General features: G+C 39.7%; 1 protein-coding gene across 2 annotated transcripts in view; it reads left to right on the forward strand.

The window, feature by feature from the left end:
* The window catches only part of CEP85L (centrosomal protein 85 like), a 105,942-nt gene extending 83,488 nt beyond the window's left edge, over positions 1-22,454 (forward strand). Inside the window, exons 5-13 of one of the 2 annotated variants that reach the window (XM_065734640.1) lie at positions 1,832-1,949; positions 3,719-3,895; positions 8,948-9,100; positions 9,375-9,529; positions 11,365-11,482; positions 11,806-11,856; positions 19,770-19,877; positions 20,264-20,477; positions 21,754-22,454. In XM_065734640.1, coding sequence (XP_065590712.1) covers positions 1,832-1,949; positions 3,719-3,895; positions 8,948-9,100; positions 9,375-9,529; positions 11,365-11,482; positions 11,806-11,856; positions 19,770-19,877; positions 20,264-20,477; positions 21,754-21,917 — 1,258 coding nt within the window. In that variant the 3' untranslated portion in view covers positions 21,918-22,454. The remainder of the gene's footprint in view (positions 1-1,831; positions 1,950-3,718; positions 3,896-8,947; positions 9,101-9,374; positions 9,530-11,364; positions 11,483-11,805; positions 11,857-19,769; positions 19,878-20,263; positions 20,478-21,753) is intronic. The other variant, XM_065734648.1, reaches the window with a different exon arrangement.
* The last annotated feature ends 937 nt before the right edge of the window (positions 22,455-23,391 follow it).

Here is a 23,391-nt window from a genome sequence, read left to right on the forward strand (position 1 = left end):
AACGACTTCTGTTCATGGATTGAGACAAATCACAGTAAATGATCCCAGTCTCTGTGACCAAGGATGCAGCAGAAGTCAGCAAGGCTGTATATTTTCTCATATGATTACACAAGCTTTTGAGCTTGTATATGGCCTGTTACAAGTTATGAGCATGCTCTTTTTCTTGATCTTCAAATCTGTTTGAAGCTTTTAGATTGAAGTGACCTCATACAGAAAGACATCAACCTGAAGAGCTGAGTCTGAGTACAGAATTGTTCAGCATTACACAGTCCATTTATACAGACTTTTTTCTATGGATAGAAGAATTGAAAAGGGAAGTTTCAGGTTCATCTGTTTATATATTTTAGGCCATTTACATGGAGTCATGTAAATGCATTCACTTTCTCTTATTTATGAATTTCACTGAATGAATCATTTTAAGGCAATTGCAATTTTGCAACTACAGAATTGCAGCTTCTTTGTACTGGTTTCCCATTCGTTGCAGTTCTTCATAGCTGAAAAAATAGAGGAATGTGTTTTGTGCACATGCATCTTATCTTTGATGCTCTCCTAGTATTAAAAAAAATAAAAAAGAAAAGAACAAAAGAAGGAAGTGGAATTAACGGAGTACATAGAATAAGAGAAGAGCTGAGCTCAGAAGGAACCTCTGGGTCCATGTGGTCCAAATGCTGTTTGAGCAGGGACAGCTAGAGCTGCTTGCACAGTACTCTGTCCAGGCAGCTTTTGAAGATCTCCAAGGAGGGAAACTCCACAGCCTTGCTGGGCACAAATGGCAGTTGTTTGTAAATTGTTCGAGCAGGTTGTTCTGTGTGTTTCTGGTAGGTACTGATTACTTTGCTCCGGTTATGTCATGGGGCACCCAGCTCTCCCCAGAGAGAACAGCAGAGCTTGCAGTCTGTGCCTCTCATGTTCACTTGGGCTGGGGTTGAGAGATGTCTTGATTGCCACCTAGTCACATTAGTTCAAATGAAGTCATAATTTACATAGTGATACAATGTATGATATAATTAAATAGTGATGGAAGTGTGGTGCTAATTTTTGCTGTACACTAGCCAAACGATTGGTGTAAGAGGTTTAATTATTTAATATGCAGTACAGGATTTTACTGTAGTGGTGGGAACTGCATATAAAGCAGCTACTGAAAAGACCTGGAGCAGCATGAAAGACCCCACAGGAAAGACATGGAGCAGCATGACAGACCCCACAGGAAAGGCCTGATAACTTTTGTAATGACATTTTCTTTTTAATTTTTCTGCTCTTCTTGCTTTGTGCATCTCTAAACTGTGTCAAAAGTCAGCTCTCACAAAGAGAGAGGAACCAGAGCAAAGCCCAAGTAAACTGAAGATGTGAGTTTTATTTGTTTGCATTCTAATTTCTGTATACTTCTTGCTACTTACACTTCTGGATGTAGGAAAAAATGACAACAGAAGCTGCTCTCCAGCCCCTACAAAACTGATACCCAAGTACATACTTCTGAAAGATGAATTTATGATTCCCACTTGAATTCAGGCCACTTGGGGGATGCTTAGATGAAAGGTGCATGGCAGCTCTAGTTTAATAGCTTGTATCCTGATGAGATTTCAGTTCAGGCTGAACTAGGCTAGTTGCAGTCTGGCAGCGGTGGGAAAAAAAGCCCACAGCTAAAGTAGATCCAGGATTATGAAATACTTAATCTGGTCTATTGAGTATTTGTTACCATTTCATTTGACAATATGGAAGAGAGTAAGTAAGTTGAATAGCATTGCTATAGTATTTTCCAGTATAAGTCTCAAGATCAGTTTTTTTAAATATTGGTTCAATTCAAATTGTTTTCAAATAAAATTTATTACAGGCAAAAGCAGCAGATTAACAGTTTACATCAGAAGATAAGAGAGAATGAATTACAAGCTCAACATGCAAGACTGAGCCATCTTGTGAACTGCGAGGAGCCCTACATGACTAATTTGCAGGTAGGATGGATACTTTTTATTTTAGAGAATCTTTCCATTACTCAGTAACTGTCACTTGAAAGGATGCCCAAAATTTACAGTAGGATAAAATGCAGAGCTTTTATGTTTATTAATGGCTGCCTTCAGATAACTGTAAATTGTATGGAGTAGGATGTCCTGAAAATATGGCAATTTACTTTGGATTTGTAATATTGTGTACATGCTTTGATGAAAATGGGATAAGAATCCTCATTCGTATTGCAGCACTGTGCAAGAATGATGGTTTTTAACAGCATGTGTGTAACACAGCTGTATAAGGAGATATTAGAAGATAAAACGTCTGAGAACCACTGATGAAAGGTTTTCTGAGGGGGACAAGGAGGTGCTACCCAAAGAAGTAATGGAAATAGTATCAATATAATCCATCTCAGCACCTCCGTGTATCAGAATGGTCTTGCCAGAAGAAACTGTTTAAGGCAGATGTGCAGAGAAATAGCTTTGCCATCCTCTTTTATTACTTCATGGTTTTTGTGACAGACACTGTACCAGGAGCTCAGCTAACATACTTCAGCACAGTGTCAATTGTGTTCTTGGAATAGTACGTGTGTGTAAGGCAAGAATGTTTTGTGTAAGATGGGGGGGAAAATTCAAGTAGTAACTCACTGTGAAGGTGGAGAGAAACAATCTTTGCATGTGGATTTTGGTGATTTCAGAATTTTCCTCATGAAATACCTTAAAACTCTGCCTAGATTAAGATTTTGGAAAGAAAACTAAATCACAGAAACTGAAATGTGAATGTATGTAACCTTAGTATACCAAATGCACTTCAAATAAAACAGCAGTTGCTTTCGTCTTTCATAATTTAAAATGTGCAAGCGATTTATAATAGATCTTAGGATTTCTGCTTGATTTGTTTGCTTTCCATAAGATTAACTTGCAAATGGAAATCTACTTTAATGGAGATTTTAATCTCTTATAATGCTCTGCACAAGGAATGTTATTTTAAAAGCTCTCTGCATAATTTCTTTAAAGATACCAGTTAATATTATTAAAAGAATATTGAAACTGAAAGCCTAATGGGATCCATTTCCTTTTTCATCCTATGGGTGGTTGATTTCCATTTTGTGCTTTCCCTCCTTGGGCAGTGGAAGTAGGAAAACAAGATCGAACTGTATGAGATAGAAAGGGAGGAGGGCTTTGGTGGACATGACAGAAGGCAGGAAGCCTGCCAGCTGGTTGTAGCTATAATCTGAGGCTATCCCTGCACCCTTCTTCTTCTCAGTTGTGATAGCTCTAAGGTTTAACTGTTGTGTAATGTTCTACTTTAGCAGAGTCTGTGAGATTGAAGCATATCTTACTTTATAAAATGTACGTGAACATATTATAGTTTTTTTTACTTGTAGGAGATAATAGGGTGATGTAGTGTCAATGACTTATTCTGGAAACACATTTTCTTTGGATTTTAAGGATTGGAGCCTGTTTTGGAAGAAAAGTTGCACCTCTTTGGTATATCTCAGAGAAAAATTGTCCCACGATGTTCATTTTCAGACATTGTGAATGTAAGGGTCCAGCTTCCTTTTTTTCATTCCTTTTTTTTTCTCTCCAGAAAATTCCTGAAATACACACTGTTTGCACATATTTTTAATGTTCGAAAATCAAACTCCACCCTTCCTGAAAGTGACGAGGTGGGGGGGGGGGGGGTGAAACCAGAGTGTTTTCTTTTGTGCTGCTAAAGTATGCAGTGGTATGTATGTGTTCATTTATATGATTGTTCAATTTCTTTTTGAAAGCAGCCACAGTATGAGAGTGCGTCACTGCAACCTCGCGTTTCAGAAAGATCAACATCTCACCTGGAGGAGCTTGAGCGGAAGATTGCAGAGGCTGAGAATAAGGAGTTACAACTCGGTGAATTTCTAAAGCAGATTTCAAACAAATCTAGCGAGGAGAAAAAGAAGATGGAAGAAAAAGTAAGTGTCTTTCATGTTCCATGTTTCCTTCTGACCTTGTTAATACAGCATATATTGTACTTGTTAGGAAGCAACTTTGTGTAGGGATTATAGAGCTGTTTTCAAAATGAAGATAAACTTTATCTGTGATAGTAAGCATTGGCAGTGGATAAATCTGAACTTGTAGTGAGGAAGTAGCAATCAAGACACATATTTCAGACCTGGTTATGACAATTTTAACCATGTATCAGTTAAATTTATTTCAAATAGAAGCTGCTCAGCTCTAAGCCTCATAATTCATTTAGATTGTATGTTTATTGCAGTAACTGGAGTATTGTCTGAGAACACAGGAAAAGCATGGAAATGAAAGCTCCTTTTTAATATGATGTGTAGGTGCAGGCCTCACACTCTGAGGTGCGCTGAAGGTGCCTACTCAGCAGAAAGCAATTGCAGCTTCCTTAGGATGTGCAGTGTAGCCTTCAATCTGAGATAAGGAAAGGGCTTATCTGGCTGTGTTCTTGGAACTCTCTTGATAAGAAGTTTCTTTGGAAGCTGAAGCAGTACCTGAGGTGCTTTTGAATGTCCCGACAGCCTGTCATTAGTACAGGCTGGAATGTGCCACTGATCAGTGATTCCTAATATTCAGTGAAATGTTGGCACTGTTACCTTCTCTTTAATCAGTATGCCTTACTGCTGTACTTAGATTTATATTCATGCAGATTCAAGGGGTGGGAGCTGTGTGTTACTATGAAGCAACAGGTAGGAAGGAAAAGTAGAAAGTAATAGCTAATTTCCATTTCTGCCTTCCCATTTCTGATAAATCCTGCTGTATGCGTTTCGTTGATGATGACGTTAAGGAAGGGGAGAAACTGAATTCTTCTGCTTCCTCCTGTTTCTTCTATTGTTTTTAGTGCTCATGTTCAGGTGTAGGCACTGCTGCTGTGAGTGGTGGCAGTTCTGAGGAGCTGTGCCCCAGTGCCTATATTGACTGGATAGTTGGTCTCCAAGAACCTGATTCATTGTGCAGATCTGACCCACCCCATAACACCCACTCACTGGGGGAACAAAAGGCTCTCAATGAGAAAAAAAACAGGAGGGGGAGCATGTGTTGTAGTAATAAATCGAATGCCCTTCTGTTTGAGGGAAGTCTGCAGAGGGAAGAAGATGTGTTGTGATCCTGCAGTGGGGTTGTTGAATGTTTTGTTGCCTGGCAACAGTCCTTTCTGCAGTTCCTCAGCTGTGCCTACAGGGAGAACACCCCAAAGACCTTGATGTCCCTGCTGCGTGGTACCAGATACTAAGGGGCAAAACCTAGAATTTCTGTACTGATCAAAATGATTGTGGTTAGTAGCTGTTCTTGGGGTTATATTTGAGTGAATGCTTGTGTTTTTGAAGAGCCTGTTAACCCTAAGCCAGATTTGGCCAGGTACTGGGAAAATGCTGGAGGGCTATTATATGAGCTTTCTAAGAGCATGTATAAAAGAGAATGAAAGTTGGATTAAGGTTGCTGGTGTTATCTAGTTACATACTGTTGCAAGTTTTTTTTCTTATATCGACATTTTAAACCTACAGCATTTAAATACAGTGTTCAGATGACATGTTTTTGACAGTAAGAGACAAGCTGTGACTGTTCCGGTGCAAGTAGAGGAAAGAAAACATAAGAACTCTCCCATTTCCTTGTTCATCAGTCGGCAGTGATGGAAGGCCTAAGAGTCTCCCTCCTCACAAAAACAGGATGTAGTGGAAATGGAGAAAGTTCAGAGAAGGGCAGCAAGGCAAATATCCTAAAGAAGAATATGAAATCATAGCTACCTTGGGAGAAAATTGGACAAAAGCATCTGGAGACTGGAAAAAATTACGTTTATCATGTTCTTTCCCTTCTGTAAACATGTACATGTGTGCACTGTTGGAAATGAGACGCATTGAGCTAAAAGACTTCTTGGTCTGAAGTGCTGTGTCCCTTCTAATATAGCTTTCCTTTTGAGAAACAACAGAGCTGGCAGAGAGAAGAATCACACAGAATCTCAGAATTGTAGGGGTTGGAAGGGATCATGGAGTCCAACCCCCTGCCGCAGCAGCTCCCTAGCCCAGGTTGCACAGGTAGGCGTCCAGGTGGGTCTGGAACGTCTCCAGAGAAGGAGACTCCACCACCTCTCTGTGCAGCTGTGCCACTGCTCCGTCACTGCACTGGGAAGAAGTTCCCATGCACATTTGTGCAGAACTTCCTATGCTTCAGTTTGTGGCCATTTCCCCTCATCCTATCACCACACACTGCTGAGAAGAGTCCAGCCTCATCCCTTTGCCTCCCACTCCTTAGATATTTATAGATGTGGATCAGATCCTTTCTGAGTCTTCTTTTCTCAAGGCTGAACAGCCCCAGGTCTTTCAGCCTCTCCTCATAAAGGAGGTGTCCCACGCCCTTTATCATCTTTATGGCCCTCTGCTGAACTCTTTCCAAGGATCCCTGTCTTTATTGTACTGAGGAGCCCAGAACTGGGCACAGTACTCCAGGTGAGGCCTGACAAGGGCAGAGTAGAGGGAGAGGATTGCCTCCCTTGTCCTGCTGGCCATGCTTCTTTTTAATGCACCCCAGGATCTATTGGCCATCAAGGCACACTGCTGGCTCGTGGCCAACCTGTCATCCACCAGGACACCATGTCCCTCTTCTCAGAGCTACTCTCCATGAGGTCATCCCCCAACCTGTACAGGTGCATGTGGTTATTCCTCCCTGCATGCAAGACCTTACACTTGTTTTTCTTAAACCTCATCTGGTTCCTTTCTGCCCAGCTCTCCACCCTGTCCAGTTCTCACTGAATGGCAGCACAGCCTTCCAGCATGTCAGCCATTCCTCCCAGCTTTGTGGTGCTCTTTACTCTGTACCTGTCTTCCACATGCTGACATACCAAACAAGGGTGTATTTTTACCACTTTGAAAATAATACTGGTGCCTGAAGAGAAGGTTTGTTTTCTCCAGGCTCCACGTGTGCTCAGCCTGGAACTGAGGTAACTGGGAGTGTTTCAGTAGGTCCTGAAGTTTCAGCAGCCTGAAAAAGCTCTGCTGTGGCTGTCCAAACACAAGCTTGGCAGCTTGTTGCTTCTTATCTGAAGGAGTCTGCTGAGGTAGATATTACAACACTCTTCACAAGTGTCCTTGTCACAAGTGCTTAGCTTCTTCCTTTTCTTTCTGCCAGACATGAGCACACATCCTGGCTTCTGTAGATGTTGCAGCACTCACTTTAGTTTTGAAGCAATTCAGCTGTGAATTGCGCTGCTGGACTGGAAAAGTTTGAGCTCAGATACCTGTACCCTGCTGTCTCCTTCTCCTTCTGTTGTGGTTAGTTGTGAAGACTTCTGTAAGGCACCTCTGGTAGCTGACAGTAATGATCTGCCCTTCGATTTCTATGGCTTTAGTATCTAATTGCCAGGTGGTGAGAGCCTGTCCCAACTAAGTCATATGCATGAAGGATGAAATAATTAAAAAAAAAGAAAGAAAGAAAGAAACAACCCACCAAACCAACAACAGCTTTCTTCTCAGTAGAATGAGCAAGAGTGAGTAGAGGAGGGGTGGGAAGCATATTTTTTTCATCTCAGGAGAGAGAAGGTAGAAAGAGCACTTGGGTTGATGCTGAGGATGTAGAGGGACAGGGGGAATTGTAAGGTGAAAACTGTAGCTGTGAGAACCGTAGGAGAGAAAATTTCCTAGTGTATGTTTGCAGGGCTCCAAGAAGATTCAGAAACCATGTGATCTTTATCAGAGGTACTGAAGTATTTGGAATGTTATTTGGAATGAAACTTGAATTCCTTATGCGTGAGAAACAAAGGAAAGGGATTTCCAAATTGGACAGTCACTAAGTGTGTCCTAAGGCTTGGAGTATGGGGGGAGTATGTGTTTCTACAGGGCATGTTGTGGCAGAAAGTGATGGCTGAGTTGCAGCTTTGCCTCACTGAGTGTGGGGTTTAGTTCCATTTTGTCTAATTTGAAAGATTTTAAAGTATACTGAAAGCTTTGCTCAGTTTTGAGGTCATAATGAGAACAGCAACAAAAAAAGATGTAAAGACTTCTGGCCTATTTGCAGTCTTCAGTTTTCTGGTCTATTTTAGAAGGCTCTTTCTTTAAAAACCTTTCTCAATACTGTCAATTAAAACTTTTCTGTTGGCCACATCTCTGAGCTCTGACATTTTCACATTCATTTCTCATAGAGGTGGGTGTCTCTAGAACCAAAACAAAAGTTCATTTTGCATTTACTGTCATGACAAGTGTATGTTGTCTTTGAGTTACAACGCACTGGTTTGAGTAATAGAGATACTGTTTTCCATTAAATTGTAAATTGTACTCTGACTGGAAAATACTCTTCTTGGAGTTTTTTTTTGTGTTTTTTTTTTTCCTTTCTCTCTTTTCACAAAGTACCAGCAGTGTAAGCAAACATAGTACAAGATGCTTTAAGAAAGCAACTGTTCTGTTTTGATGTCATCTGATGTAATTGACTGGTCAGGTTTCTGGTGGCAGTTCTTGGGTTAAGTTTTTAGGTCTCAGTGTTTCAAGTCCCGGTCCTAGGCCAGGAGAATAGGAAGGAATAAAACATCTCCTCATCATTTTTTTTTTTGCACTGGAACATGCTTCCTAGCAAAGTGGTTGTTGCTCTGTGCCTGACTGCTCAGGAGGCATTTTGGCAATGCTCTCAATAGCATGATTTGACTTTTGGTCACCCCTGAAATATTCGGACAATTGGAATTGAAGTTTGCTGGTCCACTCCAACGTAACTATTATAATTCTAGCACGAACGTGCTTGTTGGTGAAAAAAGAATAAATGTCTATTTTAGCCATTAAATTGTAATTTTTTTCCATTTGCTTTCTAGACATAGGTGGAGCAGCTGTGGTTGGAAGTCTGTTGTGGATCTGGAAGTTTGAGCTGCTGCGATTAATAATGGTTTTTTTGTTTGTTTGTTTGTTTTGCAGTAATCAATGCTTTTATGAAGCTGAGAATACAATTCCTGAAGAGTGACCACCCTTTGGTCCCAAATCAGGCTTATTTTCCACTGTAATCTTAACACGTGTTTTCTTATTTTCTTCTAGCTTAAAACTAGAGACCACTATATTAATAGCCTGAAAAAGAAATGCCAGAAAAAGTCAGAACAAAACAAAGAAAAGCAGAGACGAATTGAAACCTTAGAAAAATACTTGGCTGACCTACCAACGCTGGATGATATAGAAGGTCAGAGTAAGCAGGTAGGGTGAAAGAAGTTGGTTTTACTTTTTATAAACAAACAAACTCTGTAATATCCATTGCCAGATTTTTTTACTGTTTCCTAATTCATTTTTCCCCATCTGTTGAGAAAGATAGGTGTTTCAGTGTTTTAGGAGACACTGTTGCTTTTTGGTTATTGCCATGCTTAGAGAACTGCAATGGGACTAAGACTATATGTAAGGTAACTGCAAAGCCATGGCTTGCTGCAAGCTCTTTTAATGTGGCATTGTGTCTGACTAATGTAACCTGTGTTAGCTGCAAATTCTAGAGGAAAAGAACAAGCAACTTGAAGAAACTGTGACTGAGTTGGAAAAGAAACTTGAAGAAGCTCAATCTCAGTGCAGAGAGAGAGAAATGCAACTGGTGTGTCAGAAGAAAAAAGAAAAAGAACTGATCACAACAGTGCAGAGGTATGAACAGCTCCCTAAACTGTGCCCTGAAGTAGATATGCTTTCCCAACTAATGTCAAGATCTAATGTTTTGTTTTTTCACTTACACTCTATTACAACTTTCTATTTTCGTTGAAAGAGTGGTCAGGCACTGGAATGGCCTGCCTAGGGAGGTGGTTGAGGCACCATCCCTAGCACTGTTCAAGAAGCGTTTAGATGAGGTGCTGAGGGATTTGATTTAGTAGTTCAGTGGGTAGGGATGGTGATAGGAGGGTGGTTGGACTAGATGATCTTGTAGGTCCTTTCCAACCTAATGTATCTATGAATCTACAATACTAATGACTTTTTATGCTGTAAGTTGGTATGAATCGTAGTGTAATGCAATAGAAAATCCACCAAAGTTTGGTTTGTATCAAGTTGCAAGGAGTACCACAGAGAAGTCTGTCTAGAAATTCTTTGCTGTCTTTTCTGAAGATGTAGGACTCCACTACAATGGCATCACAGGCTGCTGCCAGGCAGAGGATGGAGTAAACATGTTCAGCAAAGGAGCAGTGTGTAGAAGCTGTCAGCACTCCTATTTAGTAACTAATCTTGTCACGAACTGTGCAGAAGCTCCCTTGGATATTAGCTGAAGGTTTTATCAGTTAAGGGTCAAAGATTTAAATAAACTGTAGCCGTCTCTTATCTTTTCGCTGAGACTGAGGGATACTTACAGAGAAATGTAGCTGTTGCTTGTCTACTGTCATTGAACTTGTATAACTGTATTTAAAAAAAGCAACAAAGCCAACTACGGTAGGACAGGTCACCCTGAGAAGATTCCAGATGAAATTTTGAGATACTGTTACAGTGGTACTTTTTGGATCAGCAGAGATACCTAAATGCTTGTTTAATAACAAACAAGCAAACAAAAAAGGTAGGGAGGATGGCTTTTAGTAATTTATGTGGATGTCACTATAGTTCAGTGTCCCACCCTTGCATAAACATGCATGCCATAGCAGTCAGAAAGTGTTTCCATGATGAAAGGCAAGCTGGTGGGGACATCTTGCCAGCCAAATTGTTGACGCATTGTTTCCATCTTACCAGTGAAAGGCCTTTTTTCTTGGTGCCCTCATAATCTAGAGGGGGATCATTTTGTCTTTTCTGAAAGCCTACAAATAGCTGAAGTGACCCTTGGTTTCTAAATTAGACAGCAAGATTAGTACTAACAAAATGCATGTTCTTTCTGATTGAAGGTAGGCAAGCAAAAGCTCTCTGATTCTAGGAGCTTGATTTTTAGCTGCAGAAGGCCTGAATGTCATGCCTTGGTATGGAAGCAGCTGGCAGAAATGGCTCTGTGACTCCCTGGCAAGCCAGACACAGAGAGTATGGAAGGTGGGCTGCCTGTACTCAGTGCTGCCTCTGATTCTGGACTCTGCTTCAGGTCATACATGCCCCTGTGACAGAGTTGGATTTTTAAGGCTCCTGTAACTTGGAGAAGCTCAAAGACTGCCCTGACCAGTGCTGGTCAGCAGCACAGAAGAGCTGTGAACAACACAAGGTTTCCTTGCTCTTCTCTTCCTTCTCCTTATGCCGTACTGCTGGGTCTGTGCCTTTCAGAAGATATACAGTGTTTAGTCCTTAAAAACCCTTTTTACGTAAGTTGGCTCTAGTCAGTGCCACAGCTACTTCAGTAGTTTAAGATTTCCATATCATTCATCCACTGTTGGTTCGCTCATTCAGTAGGCTGAATTCTGCTAGTTACTATTTTACAGTTCTGTGTGGAAGATGGAACTTCCTTTTTTTTCTTTCTTGCTAGAACATACAGATCTTTTGCATTTTCTCAGTACAATTATTTTTTCCTTCATGTTGAATGGCAGCTTGCAACAAAAAGTAGAAAAATGCCTAGAAGATGGTGTTCGCCTTCCTATGTTGGACACAAAACAGCTTCAAAGTGAGAATGAATGTCTCAAAGAAAAGAATGAGAAAGCCAGTGAGGTTAGTCTGCAAACTGTGTGCTATTTTTAACCCTGAATCCTGTATTTGCTTTTTGTTTGTTGTTTTGTTTTTTACTTTTGAAACAGTTCTGTCAGCAGAGAATTTCACATTTTTTGCTAAATCAGTTTTCAGTATCTGCTTCTGTTCAGTGGAATTATTTTATGTGTTTTCAGTTGTGTGAGAGTTAAACTTTCTCTTGTAATTTGTTTTTTCAAAGATATAATGTAAAATCTGTGGCTACACACCTGTAAGTTGATTAAAAGGAAAAAAGCCACAAGCTGAAGATTTTCAACCCTATTAAATGACTCAATTTTATATTCTAGGTCATAGACAATCAACAAAAACAGATAGAGGGACTGATCTTAGACATGAAGGTAAGAAAGAGTATGTTCTGTTTACTCTGCCTGTGTTTACTTCATAAAAATGACATTAGTAAAATTGTGTTTTGTCCCTTCCTAAATAGGACACAGACAGAAATATTAGAATTTAATCTTACAGTCTAGTTGGCCTGTGTTCACTTGCAAGCTTATTATTTATTTGTTATTGTAGTTTGTAGGGTTTAACACTCGTTAGAAGATACTTTTTGTGAAGTGGTAAACTGTTGCTATATAGCATTCTTATTCACTGCTGATCTAGTAGATGTCCTATCAGAACTATGACTGTGAACTGAGAACGGCATTTTGTGAAGCATCTCTTCCAACATTGGGACTCAAAATGAAAATCCAAAGTACAAAAAGTGACTTTACTGCTAAGTTCCCTAGCAAGATGAGAACCTTTTTAAACTATGATTTCACAGAGTTGAAGCAGATTCCTCTTCATATGGTTTCTGACATGTTGCTCACTTAAGTATTCTCTTGGTGAACATTGAACACTCAGGATAGAGTCAAGGATTTTTTAAGACAGCAGAGGTTACTAGAAGTCAGTTGCAGCTCTGTCAATCAGATTAGCACATCAAGTTCTTGATCCTTGAAAGGTACTTAGTGACCAGTGTTTGTTATGGAGAAAAGGAAACATTATACAGGATATAAGAAAGAAAGTATGACTGGTTCTAGAAGAAGCTGAGCATTAAAAGCAATAAGTTAAACATCTGTTTTCTTTAAGTACTGAAGCCAAATTCAATAAATTTTAGTTTCTGTGATCTTCTTCCACTTTGGTATTTGTCTCCACGTTTCTTATTCCCATACTCTCCAGCAAAAATTGAATTACAGGTTTGACCCTTGAGGGTAAAGGGGGTGTCTCTACTTTGGCTCAGGGTGCTTTAGGTTTTGGAGAACAACAAAATGGTGGCTGAAGGCCTTCTCCTGAAATGGAAGGGAATTCACTGTGGAGAGAGAAACCAAATAACAAAGAGATACAAAACTGCCTGCTTAGCACTTGATAGGAAGACGTGCTTTCTTACTTTCACTTTGCACACTGGGGTAGTTTTCTTTATCTTCCCTTATGAAATTGTTTCCTTTTTCTACTGTGCAAGTAAACAGCAGATCTGATGTCTGTTGACAACAACATTTTTGCTTAATTGAATTACAGTGTATTAAATATATCTGTAAAAAAGCAGTAGGGAGTTGCAACCTAAAGTACATCTGTTAACTGAAAAGCACAGTCAGACATCTAAAGCTCTCCTTGGTTTGAGGACACCATCTATCAAATGGCCATGTTTGCACAGTGCAGCCTGCCGTATGTGGAAATTACGGCACAGGCGGATGTGCTTCCCTGATTCAAGAAACAAGGTCACAAAATGAGCTCCATAGCCTTCTCAAATTCTCTGTCCCTCTCCATAATTCAGTTTAGATTGTTTTGTTGAAATGCGCACATTATTTTTAACCAACCTAAAACTTCTCATATTTCCTAAACTTTCTCATCTTTTTCTCACCACCACCTTAATCTTGAGACTTAGTAGTTTCAGTAGACACTTATACAGATGGCTGTTGTGTGTGCTTCTTCTGAAATGACTAGGGATCTGTGACTGGGAAATGCTGAGTAGCTGTAGCAGCCTGTGAACAGAGGAGTGTTCTGTTCTCTGGGATTTCCTCTTACCTTTCCCATTTTGAGATGTTTTGTATAAGGCCAGAAAATAAGATTTGAAAGTAGTGTTAGCCCTCAAATTACTTGCAGACTACAGCAGTTTCTTTGTATCTTTGATCCCCTATCCTTTTCACATTTGTTCCATGGGAAGCATTGAAAATTAGTTTATAAGAAATAGAAATCCCGTATAGGCAGGGAGATGTAATTCATCTTCAGTTGAAATCTTATTTTATTTCCCATCCTCTGACACATTGTAAAGCTATGCTTGAGAATGTCTTTCAGTTTTTCAAGCTGAAAAAGATGATTCTGCTTCAAACAGTGTATCAGGCAATACTGGGTTCTACTTGCTCATAATTGTGATGGAGTGATTTTGATCTCTTCCATATATGGCTTTGCTTAGTTGATTTTTTTTTCTCCTGGCTGTGAGGGATTAAAATTTTGGTTGATCTTGACGAGATGTCATCCTGAATACATTGCACATCTTCCAAAAGACAAAAATGACAATTGAGAGTATATTTTTTTAATTAAATAAAATAATCCTTATTTACATGATTAATTTAGATAATGCAGAATTAGCATTTTTTTGTACTAAGCAGCTAGAAGTCAACTTACACGACGCCTGTGTTATCCAAAGTACATCTGTCAATCCTGTCAGTCATCATAAACCCTAACAATGCCAGGGCTGGAAGTAATGCCACCAAGTTGTAACTTCAGAAAGCAAAAGGGAACAGTAAGGATAAATTACAGAGGACTCTCAGAACTATGAGAATTGGGAAGCCATAGCACTATGGGATCTAGCAAGCGGGTCAGCATATGTGCTTTTATGGAGCTTTAATGTAAGGATAGCATAGAGTGATAGATGTTACGTGTGCCTCTCAGAAGTAACACTTGTTTCCATGTTTGTAGTTGCTGTTCTGACCATCTGCATGTTATTTTGAATATTCCTAAAAGGTGATTTTAGAGCAGCTTGCACAATTATGCAAGTACAGTGTCAGATGTAGTTCTCAAAATATACTGGGAAATGTAATATTTCTGAACCCATTCTCCTACCACCTTCCCACCCTAAGGAAGGCTGCATGGTCGAATCTTTAATGTCTGTCACTGACATAAACTTGAAACATGTAAATAATACTTCTAATGCATGTGTCGTAATTGGGGCTTGGTGTCCCTGAACTTGCTTATGGAAGAGAAAATGTGAAGATATGCAGAAGATGGGAAAGTAGTTTGGATACCTGTCATTACCTTTGTTGCACTGTTCTCCTTGTCTCTAAGCAGCTTCTGCATGGCTGCTACCACACGCAAAGCTAGTTGATCCTTCAGTCTGTCTCAGTATGGCCATTTTTCTTAGTAGACTGATTTAAAAATAAAATAAAGGCGACTGTTCAAAACCACTGCATGTTACACTCATCTTCAAGCACAACAAAGGAAAAGCATCAGGCAGAGCTATTTCCTGACCTCTGTGGCCCAGAGTGTTTCCTTTGACATGGAGCCATGATCCTCTTCCTTCATCCCCTTCCTTTGTAGCATGAAGCTGTGCTTTCTAGTCACTGCTTATCTATAGGATGCACGCTATTTCAGCACTTCCTTGCTAAGGGCATGGTGTGGGTGAACTGCGGAGGTACATCAAGCGTGTGAAAATGTTCTAAAAACAAGTAGTCATTTCTAGGTTCTGCCTTGTGATCCCTATTACTTAGATGAACAAACATGTATTTTTATCTTGATTAAATGCATAAATTTTAACGCCATTGTTTTCTGTCCTTGAAGAAGGTATCCCTAAGTTTCTTGTTACCTGTGCAGCACTGAGCTGAATGTCATTATTAAGAAACTTTCTCAACACTGCACACCATTTCCCACTGGCCCTTCTTCAAGAGGCCTTGCTTCTCACTGCTCCCTACCTCCTTGTCAGCAGTATTACTACAGCTGCCAAGTCAGTTAAAAGGCTTCTCCTGTGTTATGTAAGCCACGTATGTGGAGTAGGCAGGCCTGTATGTGTAGACATGGTTTCCTATGTGCTACAGTCCACAGTATTAGTGCCCTGAAAGTTCCATCCTTCATGCCGTTTAGGAATAGCTCCCACATAAGACTAAGTTTGGCTTTATTCCCAAACTGTGATTGAGTCATAGAATAGAGTATCCCAAGTTGGAAGGACCCACAAGGACCATCAAGTCCAAATCCTGACTCCACACAAGACCACCCAAAACTGAAACGCAGTGTCTAAAAGTGCTGTCCAAATGCTTCTTGAATTGTGTCAGCTTGGGGCTGTGACCTCTTCCCTGGGGAGTCTGTGCCTGTGCTTGACCACCCTCTGGTGAAGAACCCTTTCCTAACCCCCAGCTGACTTTGCTCTGTCACAGCTGCACATGGTTCCCTCTGGCCCTGGTGCTGTCACCAGAAAGCAGGGCTTAGCACTGCTGATCTGCTCCCCGTGAGGAGCTGTGGCTGCCATGTGGGCTCCCCTCAGCTCCTCTGCTCTGGGCTGAACACGCCAAAAGACCTCAGTCGCCCCTCATACACCTTGTCCACTGGGTCCTTCACTGTCTTTGCATCCCACTTATAGATGTTCTTTAATATTTTTACATCCTTCTTGAGTACGTTGTCATATTGCAACAATTAAAACATGAATTTTACTCAAGACTGACTTTGATCTTTCTATAACATATTATTTAAGTTATTACATAGAATTCCCTATAAAAGAGTTCTTTGTTTTGGAGGAAGAATGTTAAGGATTTTAACTACAGAACTTTAAGACAAACCATTCTTCTCAGACAGTGTCATTCTGTAAATCAAAATCTATTGCTTCTTGAAACGTTCCATCTCCTCCCCCTCTGTGGTCTCTGGTTCCATTCCATGGAAGGTTACATTCAAAACTGTGCCAGAGCACGCACTGTCACCGATGCACCAGCTGTAGTTTGAGCATGATGAGACTGGATTTGCATCTGGTAATTGAAACAGGTTTTACATATTAACGTGCTGAGCTAGGGACGGGGAAGACACTTCAGATGTAATGTTGTAGCTCAGCATCAAATCTGTCAGTATTAATGACAAAAGAGGATCTCTTTCTTCATTGTGAAACCTGAAAAGGAGTATATATAATAATCAGTATATATTATGAGCATTTGACTTTTTGGCTTGCTTGGGGTGCACTGAGTGAAGAGGAATTGTGTTGGGCTTCATTTAATATATATAATATATATAATTATAAGATAATGTGTTTAAGTAAGCAAACACTTTATTTTTAAATATTATTAAAACATAAGAGCAATGAAAACATGGAAGTAGTGGGATATTTGACGTTATTTTTTGTGCAACCAATGTGTTGGTGTGGTTCAGTGGAAGTGGTTGCAATTCTTAGTGAGTTTTCAAGGTGTTTCTTGGAGATTTCTCATAAAATTTTTCTCTTCCTGTTCTTCATCCAAATATGAATGTGCAAATGTGTGTACTGCCAAAAAGCTATGATGTGAATAAGGTTTGATTGTGAACTGAGGGATACTTGTCTCTGGAAGGATATGTCTCACAAAAGTCTGCTAAGGAGACAAGGTTAAATTCTTGAGTTGAATATCTGATTACAACTTGATACATTCCATTTAAAAATTCACACTTATTTGTGACTTCATTTTCAATCAATATAAACCATAAAAGGGATGGGGTTTTTTTCATCAATCTTGAGACATATTCTCAAATTCCTTTATCAAAACAGAAGGCATGGCTGCATATGTTTCACTGTTCATAGGACTGTGTTTAGAGTATCCAAATGCATAAAATTATTTACCATAACATGAGTTTGCTGTCATTTAAGTTTCATTTCAGTTGCTGTTAGGATTTGAAACGTAGCAAAGATAAGCTGACTTTTTCCTTGAAGAACTCATTGAAATGAGTGGTCAAATCTAACAAAATTGCTAAATCTGTGAGCCATTTTTCACCTTCAAGTTCTGGCACAAATTTTCCTCATTTATAAAGACTTGATTTCCATCTTGCTTCATAAAACTGAATGACATCCTTATAATCAGCATCCATACTTTTAAGAAACTTCTGGAATTGGTGATGATTCAATTCCTCGGACTTTACAGAATTCAGGGCTTTGATGATAACTTGCACATTACCAGTTTTTAAAGCTTTTATGCACAAATTTTCTTGATGTGAGATGCAGTGATACTTCATCAAATGAGAGTTGCTGGTGCAATTGCATCATCTTCTATTAACTTCTTAAGTCCCTCTTTTTTTTACCATCATCAAAGCTCTGACAGTAGCTGTATCAGATATATTGACAAAGGTGAAAGAAAATTGCTGTAATATATTTTTTACTGCTTCATACAAATCTAGAGCTGTACTTTTGTCTTCTAATGGCACCAAAGAAGCCATTTGTTCAGTGACATTCGTTATCAATACCTCTAATGAAAATGACAAGTTGAGCTGTATCTATAGCATCAATACTTTAATCTGTTGCCAAAGCATTAAATTTGAAATTAGCAGCTTTACTGTACAGTTTGGTGGGGTTTTTTTTGACAGAATTTCCTGTTTCTCCAATTTACCTGGCTACAGTCTGGTTAGACAAACTGATTTTAGAAAAATCTGCTTTTTATCAGGACAAATTATATCTGCCACACCTTCCATGCACTGCGTAATAAACTTACCATCAGTAAATGCTTTTGATTTTACTGCAGTCAGATTTGTTACCACATAACTAGCTTTTATAACAGAGTCTGACGTGTAACTTTTTTTTACAGATTGGTTGAGGTGACAGACTTTTTTTCAGTTCTGTTATTTTGTCTTTAAAAAGCATTCCTTGATATTCAAGGAATTTGACAACATGTTTCTGCATATATCTTTTTCAAAGATAGTCTTTGAAAACTGACACAATTTCCTTACAAATTAAGCATAGTGCCATTTTACTTGCCTCGACAAAGAAGTGCTAATCTCTCAGTTTTTCACTGAACACTCTTCTTTCATCTACATTTTTTCATTCTTTTGATTCCTTTTTTCTTTTGAGACTACATTAGGTCGCCAGAAATATTACTGTCAGTAATCACTGCATTCAGCAATCACATGTAATATGGTTCGTGTGGGTTTCAGTTTGAGTGTGTGTGATGAGTGGAAGAGGTAAAGTTAGCTCTGTACTGCAGCCTCCCCTTGTCCTGATTTCAGCTGAGACAATGGTAATAGCACACCAATGTTTGGTTGTTGCTGAGTGATGGGTGCATGTCTGGGACTGAGCCAGGCCACTTGGTGACCCACTGTGGGTCAGGGAGTGGGCCACTGTGTGGGCAGTGCTGGGCCACGTGCAGCCCAATAGACGTGGGTTGGACATGCCTGCTATGCATTGTTATTAGTATTCAGATAAGATGATTCAAATCTTCCCTTTCTGAATTTTACCAGATGAGTGAAGGTATGTGTTTGACAGCTAAGGTAATTGCAGACATGCTGAATTCATAAAATAAAAATAAATCAAATCGTACAGAGAGTTGCAAGCAGCTCTTTCTGTGTTGCAGGAGTTGTTGGTTTATTGCTGCTTATGACTGACCTGGAAGTCAAACCCAGAATCTTCCAGTTCTTAAGTGCAGCAGCATCTGAGAGTTGTATTTCTAGTTTTATTAATGATAATCATAATTATTGCATCTGTTAAAAAAAACAACGCTATAAACTGCAAATAAGTTATGTGTTTTTTTGCCTACCATTGTTGTTATTTCAGCGCAGTAGAACTGTAGTACCCTATTCTGATTTATCTTGTGTGAAGGGTTTTAAAGAGGATGGTACTCTGTGTCAACTACTAAAAGCTTTCTTCTCTGCTGTATAACAAATTCAGGAGGTAGACACTGTGTTGTGAAATGCTATAAGAACCTGTGCCACAGTCTCCATGGAAAACCAAGGCAAAAAACCGTTTAGCTATGAATCTGAAATGACATAAGTTAAGTTTACTTGTCATTAATCTACTTTTTTCAAGTGAAATGATTTGGATAAAATAAACACGATTGTGTGATTATTTTACACTTCTACACACCTCTAGTTATCCTGCGTTAGAGTGACATTTTGCATACGTGGTCTTTTTGTTTAAAAACAGATGCTAATAATTTAAAGATTTCACAGGTACTTGGTTCAGCTAAGCTAGTACCCAGATTGCTCTCAGAGTTCAGTTGAACACTATGAAGTGGAACTTGGTAGAAATTCAGACGTAATTCAAAAGCAGTAGTAACAAGCTTGGGAATTTATTGATGATTTTTTTGTCAGTATGAAAATATAAAACTGCTACCCGTGCTTTCTTTCAATATAGTCTATGCAGGAGAAGCTTTTGCAGGAAGAGAAAACAGTTCTGAAGATGACAAATGAGCTTGAAGAAAAAGAAAGAAAAACAGAGCAGTTAAATAAAACTCTCTCTGAAGTAAGTATAGACTCCAAAAACCCGATCCGTAACCGTGTCAACTTGGAAGAACCTCATAAAATGATTGCAGTAACTTGTGAGGCTTTATGAGCTTAATATGTATAAGGCTTTATGAGCTTAATATGTAATTCACTGTATTAGATTCTGTGCAGAAATATAACAGATACCATCCCTACCTCAAGAAGTGAAAATTGTAAGGGTGAAGGCCACTAAGAGCTGTGTAAAAGCTATTTGCTGTTCTTTGGGGGGACACAGAGTTATAGCTCTTACGTATGGAAGTAGCTATTTTTAGTTCATATTGCTTGTGAATTGATACAGGGAACTTTCTGTAATGCTACACGCTGCAAACTAACGTGACCTTTTTTTCCTCTTTATTTCTTGTGAAGAACCAAAGACTGACGGAAGAAAACGCCTCTCTGAAGGAGCAGATACGGCAGCTGGAACAGTCCCAGCAACCAGTGTCTGAAAAGATGCCTGTAGTAGACGAGTTGTTCAAGGAAATGGCCCATTGCTTTTCTGACTTGAAAGCTCTGTGCAGTATTCTTACCCAGAGAGCTCAGGGCAAGGAGCCTGACCTTTCCTTACTGCTGGGAATCAGATGTAAGTGATGCTGTTATTCCAGTGCGTACTACTGTTTTGCACATAGAATAATAACAGTTTAGTTAAGTGACTCTCTAACATTGCCAGGTAAAGAGGACAGTCCTCCCCTGATCATGCAACTAGAGCACTTGTGCACTAAGTGTACTTCTGGAGCTCTCTGAAAGTGCTGAGCTTTTACCACACCTGGGTTGCTATCTGCCTAAGGCTACACAAGTCCTTGTCAAGTCAGGAGAAGGTCACTGGGTGTTCATACAGACTCAGTCACGGATATATTCACACTGTTACCACGTGTCTCCCTCACGATGCACACAACAGTCAGCCCTAAGGGTTAACAGACTTCTGTCGTATGTGTTCTGCCCTCTAAGATAATGAGGAAGGTGAGGTGTAGGAAGTCCTGATGAATGAAAATACATGATGTGTTTCTTAAAGCCCATGGGATCAAGTGGTGGAAATACACATCTGCTCTTTGAACATGTATATGTCTGATTTCAGGGGGGACAGTAGGTGTCTGAGTGTCTGGCAGCTCCAGCTTTGGTAATGTTAATTGCATATCCTTCTCCACTTCCCATGCTGTTAACCAGGAGATAGAAAGTACGTCCTATGCCAGTCTGATAGAGCTTGAGTGTAGTTTCTGTTAGGTTTTTCATTTTAACAAGCTTAATAAACTGTTTTGCACTTGAACTTAATCATATCCTCTTGCCTTCTGAGTGTTAACTAGAACAATTCAGATAGACGAGTTGCTGGACTCTAGCTGCAGCAGAGTAGAAAGGTAAAAGTGCAGTGTTGTATAGAGACCACGTAGATTCATCTGCACTGGAAAACTCTGGAAACCTCTGAAATGCTGTGAATGCACATAAACCAGTCTCAAAGTCTGTGAGATCATTGTCAGCCAGCAGGATGAATAGTGCAACGCCTCTGTAATACTGCCTCGTAATTTTACATGGTCTTGTTTCCCAAGCCTGCCTGTCCCTCTTTACTGAGTGGCTAGAAACTTCAAAAATTGTTATCCTAACCAACTTTTTCACTGCTTTTGAGGATTATTAGTCATTACCGAGTGTAGGTGCAGAAAGAAAAGCAGCAGGGATGGGTTCTCAGCTGGCTTTAAGTTCCCATGGCACAATGTTTTGTCGGCCTTTCATCACACTGGAGCGTGTTTTTTCTTGAGCTAATTAAAGTGACTTTCCCTTTATTTCAAGCGAGGCTGACTGTTTTAGGTATTCAGAGCACGGCTGTCAGAGCTTTAACCTTGGCTTTTGTTTTTGGTTTTTTTTTGTAGCACTGAACTGCTCAGCTGAAGAGAATGAAAACTATTGCAGCACAGAGACTCTTTCGAAGAAACTCTCAGACATTTGTCAGTTACGAAAGGATATTGATGAATTAAGGATGATAATGTCAGACCATTACGCTCAGGACATGGGGGACAATTGTATCACTCAGTGACAACATTTCTTCTAGTAGCAAGTGACTTATTAAATGCTGCTGTGTCACAGGTCTTTGCATTTCTGTTAAGGAGCCATATTGGAAGATAGCAAATAGCACTGCACGTGCCTCTCTGTGAGGATCATGCATATGTAGTCTTGGGAGCCAGGTGGGGAGGGGGGAGAGTCGTGGTTTGAACAGAGTGGTACAAACTTCAAGAGATCTTTCTTTTCTCCAAACTACTGAATGTAAGAACAAGCTGTGAAGAACGTTTAAGTTGGATTCTGTTTCCTTCATCGGGGCTCATTTTGTTGCTTCAACTAGTTTGTGGAATCAGAGCGTTGGAACAGCCGTGCTGCTACTACACTCAGTCCTTCCCTTCCTCAAGGGTTTGTGTGGCATTACCTGCATTCTGACATCAGTGTGGAGAGTCAAATGACCTTTGGCTGTATGTGGTGAAGACAAGGGCTTCTGAATCTTCACTTAGCTGTGGGAGCTGCAATCGGAACAGTCACAGAGCGCTACCAACAGTAATTGCTCTTCAAGTTGCCTGAAGAATTTGCTACAGGAAATATCTTGCCTTTAGTAGTAATGGATGTCTAGGTTTGCTGAAGAGTGGAATAAAATCAACTTTCAATTCCTGTATGCACACGAAGCCCATTAAATTTAAGCATTATCACGATGCTTTGAGGAGTTTCAGTAACATCAAGTCTGTGACAAGCCCAGAGAAACTGAGAGGCGTGAACCTGCAGTGCAGTACATGGCTGACCAAAAAGAATAGACTGAATTTTAGTGTTCATACCATAATACTTTTTACTTATGTCATCTCCATTTTAAAGCACAGCTTCTCTGTATCTGTATCCCTACAGACCTCTGATGAGGTTGTAAACAACCTCAACCATTCTTTACTGCAGCTACAGAATGAGTGTCAGGCATTTGGAAGAGTCAGGGCTCGAAACACAATGTCTCTGCTTATCAGTATTAAATTGTCAGTTATCCAAGGACAGCAAAATCTTTCATGTTGTTTGGTAATTCTTGATCTTTCTTATAGGAAGAGATTACCTTAAAAAAATAAGATCAGATTTTATTCAGTGAGTGTCACTTGACAGTGCTGCTTCACTCTTGTGGGACAGATAGAATATTAACACTTCTGATTTCCTGGAACAGTACTGAAAGCTGTCTGCTATAAAATGATGTTGGTAATGAGCAAAACCACTCTCAAATTACATTATCAAGAAAATATATGACCCTCAGTCATATATGTGGTATTCAAAGAAAGTTTCATGTGGTTGAGGTGCAAGTCAGGCTGCTGACCTGTATCATGGACAACAGCAGAAGTCACTTAGTGTAGAGGTTAGAATTGTGTAAATTCTAGGGTAACATTTTATAGCAAAAGTTTTCTGATTATATCTCTTTTAATAGAAAAAAAATGGTTATAGCAGTGTAGACTGAATTTACTGATTTTATCTTGGTGTTTTGCTTTCTGTTCATTGTT

The sequence above is a fragment of the Cyrtonyx montezumae genome, unplaced genomic scaffold, assembly GCF_038088225.1.
Source record: "Cyrtonyx montezumae isolate F1298 unplaced genomic scaffold, pur_monq_1.0 scaffold_0, whole genome shotgun sequence".
NCBI classification, from domain to species: Eukaryota; Metazoa; Chordata; class Aves; order Galliformes; family Odontophoridae; genus Cyrtonyx; species Cyrtonyx montezumae.